General features: G+C 38.1%; 1 protein-coding gene across 8 annotated transcripts; it reads right to left on the reverse strand.

Annotated features, from left to right (window-relative positions):
* Nucleotides 1-8078, reverse strand: LOC133700709 (protein MEI2-like 4). 8 transcript variants are annotated; one of them, XM_062124341.1, is made up of 15 exons: nt 7618-8078; nt 6723-6918; nt 6491-6536; nt 5207-5527; nt 4602-5032; nt 4330-4488; nt 4039-4155; nt 3806-3954; nt 3315-3412; nt 2849-3241; nt 1825-2473; nt 1479-1563; nt 1282-1350; nt 863-1042; nt 1-604 (listed from the first exon to the last, which is right to left on the reverse strand). In XM_062124341.1, exons 2-15 carry the CDS (start codon nt 6798-6800, stop codon nt 446-448), a joined length of 2934 nt encoding a protein of 977 aa, XP_061980325.1. In that variant the 5' UTR covers nt 6801-6918; nt 7618-8078; the 3' UTR covers nt 1-445. The 8 variants fall into 8 exon arrangements, with proteins under 8 accessions (XP_061980325.1, XP_061980320.1, XP_061980322.1 ...); XM_062124336.1 differs by having other exon boundaries at nt 6470-6536; XM_062124338.1 differs by having other exon boundaries at nt 6470-6536; nt 7579-8078.
* Nucleotides 8079-8549: the final 471 nt, after the last annotated feature.

The following is an 8549-nucleotide window of genomic DNA, read 5'->3' on the forward strand; positions in this document are numbered from 1 at the left end:
TTTTAAAAACAAAAGTCCCTGACTTCGGTATATTTCAGCGAGAAATTACAAATGGGATACAAACCCAACATTCAAAAGCAAACAAAACCCCGGGAAATACAGAAGCCTCCGGAACCTCGGCAAAAAGATCCCTTATTTTCTCAGAAACTCCTATACATACTATGTTGTGTGTGTGTGTGTAGATTACTCTCAACAACATCCAAAATTTCGAAGCCCCACCTGATGCTTCTTTGTCTAACCATTTCAGAATTCTATGAAAATCTGAATAAAATTGGAAATTCACTTTAGGTCTGGCTAAGTCCTCTATAATTTTCAAGAAGCTTCTCAAAAGATGAAAAAAGTCTCTTTTTAATCAGCCACCACAACGCCGTAAAGACTTGGGGTGGCACCGATCTTAAATTACTCAGTCCTACGAGGTTAGAGCCCACAAAAACAAGTGGCTTGCTTAATCAGACTCCTTTCCAGAACCTGAGGAAGCGTCCCCATTTGAAGAATCCTCCCCACCTGCCAGATTTGATGGGCTTCCTTGCTGGTTCTCCTCATGGGTGATGGTTCGGGGTTTCCCAGGTCTAGTTCTTGCATTAACCCCCATTGGAAAGGGCACCTGCCAATAAAGACAGGGTCAGCATGAAATTACTTTCATTCTTTTCTCTACGACTCTACCATAGTACCATTAAATAAGGGGGATTTGGTTGCTCTACAAGACTGAGGCCCATTTTCTGGGCATCACAATAAATGAAAATTTTTCAGAAGCACAAAATTCCAACCACATTTAGCAGGATTTCTACATTCTGTTTTATGTTCGAGTCAACAATGAAACACAACTAAATCCAAATTGCCTGACTTGCTGTGATGTGCGTACCTGGTCACCTGCATTGGGTCCGTCGGTATTGAAGAGAATGGGTCTGCATCGCTTATCCTCGTTCATCAAGCTTGAATTCTGGAAATGTGCAATGAGAGCTGCTTTTCCTTGTATGCGGGCATATGCAAGCGATGCTACTTTTTCACTGTTAAATTTCTCCCATTTCTTTCCATTAAATGCCTGCCATAATTTTAATTTCCTTTTAGCTTTAGTCTTTGCATGTAAACTTTAGGGATAAATTTGCCATTGGCCACCCCTTCTTATTTCTATAACTACACTACCCACCCCTACTTCATGATCATGTTGCAAGACGACCACCTCACCGTAACATTTAGGGTAATTGGAGTGGTCAGAATAACAAGGGTGTTCAAAGTAATTTATCCAATCTGTTACAACATTACAGCTTACACATCACAAACCTGATAGAATGGAATTATTTGTCTGGGATCAATCATGTTGATAAACGCATACCCAACATTGCATTTGTTCTGCAAGAGTTGTTAATGTCAGGCATTGCATGTTGAATGAAAGTTTATTAGAATACTATGGTTTTCCCACAATTCATCTTTAACCTTGAAATTAAAGGGCAACCTCTCTAAGATAAAAATGCACTTGCCTTAAAATCAATTGGTAGGTAAACAAAATTGTAAGTTCCTTTATGGCGTTCATCGATTGCAGCCAGAAGCATTTTTGAAGTATACCTGCCACCAACACCACATTGTCAGTGTTAAAAAAATAACATAGACAAAAAAGAATTATTGGCAACATTTTAATTGAAATGTAGTAATAGTGCAAGTCTTTCTTGTTTTTTGAAGTTCGTTCTAAGTAGAAATCATTGAGCATGCCTGGACCTCACACTTTCATGGAATACAAGTTACTGTTCCAAAAAAAATTTCCAGCAATAAATAAATAGTACCCGACAAGCAGAATATAATCACGTATTGAAGTTAGGTACCACATACTTGTTAGGAATATTCTTTATCATAAGTGTTGTTCGGTTGTCTTCCCCTTGCAATATGCAATCAATGTCAAGCTCGTATTGTTTCTTGTCTGCCTGACTAGTGCTGCCTTCATTTCTACGGCTTCTAGCACGTTCACCAGGAGCATCAAATGTATTAATCATGGGAATCATTTGGCCTCTGCCAGGAAACACCATGGACCTCTGCTGTTGTGATTGGAACCCAACATTTTGAGGGGGCATTGGAAGTTCCAGGCAGTTTCCCCCCACATGAGGAAACATCTTAGGGGAGAGAAATTCCATGGAGTGCAATGAATTATTGGAAATCCTCATGCTCCCAAGAGAACAGGGATGGAAACCAGAAGCATCAGGAGATTCCCCTGCATATGCGTGTTGTCTATCCCAGAGAGAAGGATTGACAGCTGGCACAGATCCCACATGTTGGTTATTGATGGATAAAACAGGATTCAGCATAGGAGGTGGTGCTCTAGGCGGTCCATGCAGCCGTGGTCCAGGATGAGCTACAGAAATTCCATTGACAAATGATGGGGAGTTTGGCCAAATCATGCCTGGGGGCTGGTGATGATAGGAGTTACCCCATGTATAGTGATGTCCAGGTCGAGAGCAGCTTCCATTTCGGGCAGATCCAAAAACTGATAAAATGGAGCAAAGGCCAGACAAATGAATCTTTGTGAGAATTCAAAATTGCAACAAATAATCACCAGTATTCTTCTGGGCCAGAAACTCAATCGTTTAACATGTATATCTTTCTAACATCTCAATTTTAATCATCTGCATTTGAAACTAGCAAGTGAATCAAATGGACGCAACGAAACCTATAAACCTTGATCTAGAAATTCCTGGAGTTCCATGGACAAGATAGGGAAGTTTGAAATTTTAGTTTTTGTGACCAACTGAAAACTTTCAGTATTGTTAGTAGCACCACTGGGCTTTGCCAGCTATATGAGTCAGAAAACTGATAAGAACAAATGAAAAGACAACTTCAGCAAGGTATCCTTTGCAATTACCTCCTTCACTGAATTCAATTGGGTTTCCATTTGGGCTAATTCTGGCTAAATGCCGGGTATCAATTCTTTCAAGTGGCCTTGGATTGATGTTTGCAGCCATTGCTCCAGGAGAGTTGCAGTGAACACCACTATTTAGACCATCATACTTGGGAAGTGAATGAGGATGAAAATTTAAAGTGCTCTGGATATCAAATTTCAAATGACCTGGTGAGTGACTGAGCTCAGCAAAGCCAGTTTGATTGCCAGCTGATTCAACTCTTGAAAGTGAGGACATGCTGTTAGGAACGCTAGAAGAGATTCCATGATGCAATGCAGATTCCAAAAACGAGGCTTGTGTTGCAGAGGGTGCTCCCAAAATAGGCCCATTATCCATGCCAGTGGATATAATTGTTCCTGTTAACAATGCTTCATAAGAGACATGAATATTTATTTAGTGAGTAGGATATCTCATTTCCAACAATCTTACCAGAGAATCCAGTAGTTGAGTTATTGGGAGGGCTGTTCTGCTGCACGAAAGGCCCAAATTCATCTTGTTCCAACTCAGGAGGAATCTGGTGCAATAAACTGCAGCCAAAAACCAAAATAAACCTAGACTTTAGCAACAGATCCTAAGAAAAGTCTAGGTCCATTCAGCAGAAATGATGAACCAGCTATTAGTTGAATATTGGCAACAAAAAGTAATAAACGGTGAGGATGGAGTGGGTCTTGCATTTCAATCTTGCCAAGCAAGTATAGATATTAAAATGTAAATGCGAACTGGGAAACCCATTGGTTCTGTCTGCTTAAAACTAATGTTTTTGGCCTATTTTATCCCACCCAAACATGGAAAGAGAGGAAATATTTCTGCTACTCGCCCACTTATATTGGATAGGTAATCAAAATAAACAAAAGCAAAAGTAGAAAGAAAGTATGTGGGGAAAAATAAATGGAGAGTTAGTATGGTTGGACAATACGCACCGTCTCAAACCCCCTGGACAGCTTGCTTCAAGCTTAATCCGCTTCCCAGCAATATCACTCTTGTTCAATGCATGAAGAGCAGCCTCTGCAGCTCTCACATCATAAAATTCAACAAATTTGTGATGATTTCTGTTTGGGGTTTCACGAATCTGCAATGCAAGAGCAATGCGGGTTCATGCCTTGGTTGTACAGTTTCTCAACAACAATATATGAAAATCAGCAACCAAGCTCACCTCCTTGATCTCTCCATAGACGCCAAATATCTGACAAAGATCATCGTTTGAAACAGAAGAATCGAGGTTGAACACAGCAAGAGTGCCCTGGTTAAAATCTTTCTCTGAAGGGTTGTCCTGACAAAAGTAATTAGAAAGGAAACAGGTCATGTAACAAGATTCATGCATGTAAATAAATGTCAAAAGTATGCAAGAGATTACAAATCCTAACAAAGGGACTGCCATTCTGATAAAGTAAAGTGATGATGGACTATGCACAACAATACAACCAGGAAAGGCAGCAAAATCCACCTTTGGAATTGAGTAATGAATGTCAAGTTTCCTACGTCTCAAAGGCCTATTCTGTAGTGCTTTCATCGCGTTTTTGGCTGCTCTAATATCGTAATAGGATATCATAACAAAACCTCGATGCTTGCAAGACGTATAAAGTGTACGAATATCACCATATTGCTGCTCATTCAATATAAAAATAATAAAAATCAGTGAAACATTCTTTGAAGACAAATAGCTCAAGTTAATAACATGGGTGGAGGACAACTTAAAACACCATGTCAAACACATACCTCAAATACAGCCCTTAACTCAGACTCTTCAACATTGCTATTTATATTTCTCACAAAGAGCGTTCTAGAAGGGTGTTCACCATAAGGGTGTTCTCCTGCCATTGAAAGATTGCATGCCCCCAGCTGACCATTAGAAGCTCCTCCATGAAATTCAGAGTCAATCTGGGCCACAGAACCATCATCCCCCAAATCCATCCCTCCAACACTGCTGAAAAAGTCCAAATCCTCCATATCATCTCCACCACTGGGATGGTTGATATTTTCTACTCTATCAGTCACCCCACTAAACAAGTCATCGTCATTGGGAAGAAGGTTTCCAATGGTTTGGGCCTCAATTTCTTCAAGAGACTGAAAAGGTTCCTCTTCCTCAAAGTGAGAGGCAATGGTATCAACAGAATGGCCATATAGAGAATTGGTTGAAGATAATCTCACTGCATCAAGAGCATGAAACTGTAGATCAGAATGCGGTATCCCAAAAGGAGACTACATCCTAGAAACCAAATCTGGATATGGGAAAGGCTGGCATGTGGCACACAATTTAAATTTACATGGAAGTTTGCAGACAAGGTGTGCAAAAACAAGCCAACTGAGAAAAAAAAACTTACACTTCCTACTAAATAATTCTGATAACGAGCTTGAGAAGAGACTATTCTCGTGCTGAGTTGCCATCGCATTCACTTTGCCAACTTCTGCAAAATAAGATGTTGGCTGTACATTCAAACTGGTCCCTGTACCAGTATTGTTGTCCACGGGTCTCAACAAAGTGAGGGACCGACTTAATGCTCTCTCTGCTCCCACTGCATGCTTATCTAAGCTATGATTCATTTTCTGGTCATGCATTAGGGAAGGCTGAGGATGTTCAAGCGATTTAACTGACTCCACAGCTACAAGTTTCTCACTGGGTGATAAGACATATGATTTCCCAACTGCTCTTCAACAAATAATATCAGTTTCTATTCCATAAGAAAACTCGCTTACCATAATAGAAGAGCTATGCTCACCTAGCAATCACATAATTTCACAAACTGATCATGCACTAAAAAGACTAGTTTGCTACAGAATTTAGAGACAACAATAATTAATTCCATGGTAGAGTACATTCTAAAATTCTGATTAAATTTCAATATGGAACCAGCCCCACCTATACCAATCGAAACTGAGCACACAGACTACATTGTGCTTCTATTTTAACCCTTTCGAGGACAGCAGAAAATCCAAGTGAAAGGAGCCGTATAAGTATCCGATTTATGTTTCCTTCTGGTTCCTTCTTTCTACAAGATTATTAGAGGCACATGATTGATTGACGGATCAGATTAGATATTCATTAACTAATAATATCTTTAACATGGTAGAAACTATGGCAGGTCAATAAACCATATTCACAAAATTAAACCATTATATTCTCAATAACAACAGAATACGTCATCCTATAGATGTCATCAATAGCAGTTTATGTCACCCTATATACGTCATCAATAGCAGCTTACATCATCCCATGGAGCTAATTCTTCATTTGCCAATTCAAGATACTTCATAAATTATTTAATGTGCAAGTGGCTTATTAGGGATCCGGGATACAGAATTGAAAGATATATCCAACCTTCTAAACCACACAACGAAATCATGAATCAACAAAAAGGTGAGAATCTAGAAACGATCAGATCCCAGTTTGGGAAGAAAGATAAAGAGTTATAAAGTGGCTGACTATAAGAAAACACTTGTGTTATGTCCGAGGAATTCACCAACATACTGCTTAGCTGCCATGCAAACAATTGCAAGTTCTCAATCAAAAAGATCTAAAGGTAACAAAAAAAAAAAAGATCCATGTAATGGCAGTCTATCTGATGAATCAAAACCGTAACACCTACGCGTATCTCGAATATACTGACCGCGTTGATCAGGCATTGTGTCTGACTTCCAAAACCCCACCTGCCTCTGCCACACATAGAAAACAAAATCAATCAATAACAATTCATACAAAAACCACATTAAAAAAAATTAATTAAGCACTACAATCTACACCAATAAATAAACTCTTATAAACATGCAATCTAACCATCAAACAAAATCGGAAATGATTAAACTAAAGGATGAAACACAAAAATGCACCACCAGTTGTACCTCACTGGGAAAGGAAGCATCTTCAGAGAAAAATGATGATGAGGACAAACCCTGTAAGTCCATTATTTCAGATGGCATTATGATTTGATGCCTAAAACAAGACTATGTAAAACCCCCCCACCCAAAGAAAAAACTCGATCTCCGCTGTTGCATTAACACTTGTGTAAAAAATATCTCAGATGCTTCTACGGAAACTCTGCAAGGCAAAAATTTGGACAGTTATGGATAGCAAAGTAAGGCAAAACTAGGCAACTTGATAAAAGCACAGTATAGATGATAGGATTACAAATAATTAAATTTCATTTATACCAAAATCTGCAAGTTGTTTCAGCTTAAGCTCTTAATTGGAAAGTAAGCAATTATAGCAAGTCAAAACAACAAAAACAAAATTAATTATTCCTTCATTTGATGATGATAATAACAACAACAACAACAACAACAACAACAACCTCTCATGATTCACACCAACCAAACATAGAAAAATAAATTAACTAAGTTAAAACATTAATAGAAATTAAACACGGAATTGTTAATTCAATGGAAATTTTGCAGGTGCAATTTTCAAAAAGATCCAAAACAGCTTAAATTTAACAAAATCCAGTTAAGTAAAACATTTTTGGACTCCAGAAAAATAACCGATCAGATAATCAAAATTACCAAAGCACACCTTGGAGCGAAACAAATGTAACCAGCAAACGGACCTCAATTATTAAAGAACAGAAACAGACTCCAATTCACGGGGAGAGAGAGAGGGAGGGAGGGAGGAGGAGGAGGGAAAAAATACATAGCGGAGAAATGAAGAAAAGAGAAGAATTTAAACAGAGAGAATTCAAACGAGAGAGATCGAATAAATTACGGCAAAAGGAAAGGGAAATTGAAGGAAGAAGGTATCAACTTATTAGTAGCATAGCATCTTTGCCGTGTAAGATCCTCCCACCAAACACTGCCTTCCTTCCTTGATTCTCTTTTAATTTCCCTGCATTGCACGTTAACCTCCCCTATATTTTATTTCTTCAATTTTTTTAATTACAAAGTTCCTCTCTCTTCAGCTAAGAATCAGATTCTCCGGCGGTGAGAAACAGAATTTCCGGCGAGATTGAGACCTCTCGCCAGAAAGAGAGAGAATGGGCGTGGTTGTTTTTTCCTTAACGGAGAAAAAATGAGATAAAAATGAAAAAAAAAAAAAAGGCGGTGGTTGCAAAAACGAGACCAGTTTCCTACAAACACGAGACCATGAGACTATGAGAGAGAGATGAGGCTGGGAGACCGTTAAGACTTGATTCTAACGCCGTTAAGCATGAAAGTCCACTAATCCGTTGTTAGTAAAAGAAAGAGAGAGGTCTTCTTTCTGTCTTTGCTATGCATAGAATTAGATTGAATAGATTATTACTAAATAGACTTGAAATGCCCCGCTGGCATTTTCTCTAAAGCCGGTTAATTTTAAATTTGAATTATGAAATGACGAGAATGGACATGGTCTGCTGTGATTGAGCCTTCGAAACGGTTATCACTTTAAATTGCGTTTCTTTAGTTTTTGGACAACATATACAAATATAAAAAAATTAAATATATGTTTAATTAGTCAAAGAAAATGTGACAAAATAAATTTTATATTATAAAAATTTTAGAATAATTTTCTGTATTTTTAAAATAAAAATGATAAAAATATATATATTTTTCCACTAGTTTTTTTTTTCAAAACATAAATAAAAAATAACTCTTTTACCTATATTTCGTTTGAAGATACATGACAAGGACAAAATATTGCGGTAAAAAAACTTTACCAGGGTAGGGGTAAAATATTGGTGGTGGTGTGATGGTTGAGGT

This window comes from Populus nigra, chromosome 8, assembly GCF_951802175.1.
Source record: "Populus nigra chromosome 8, ddPopNigr1.1, whole genome shotgun sequence".
NCBI classification, from domain to species: Eukaryota; Viridiplantae; Streptophyta; class Magnoliopsida; order Malpighiales; family Salicaceae; genus Populus; species Populus nigra.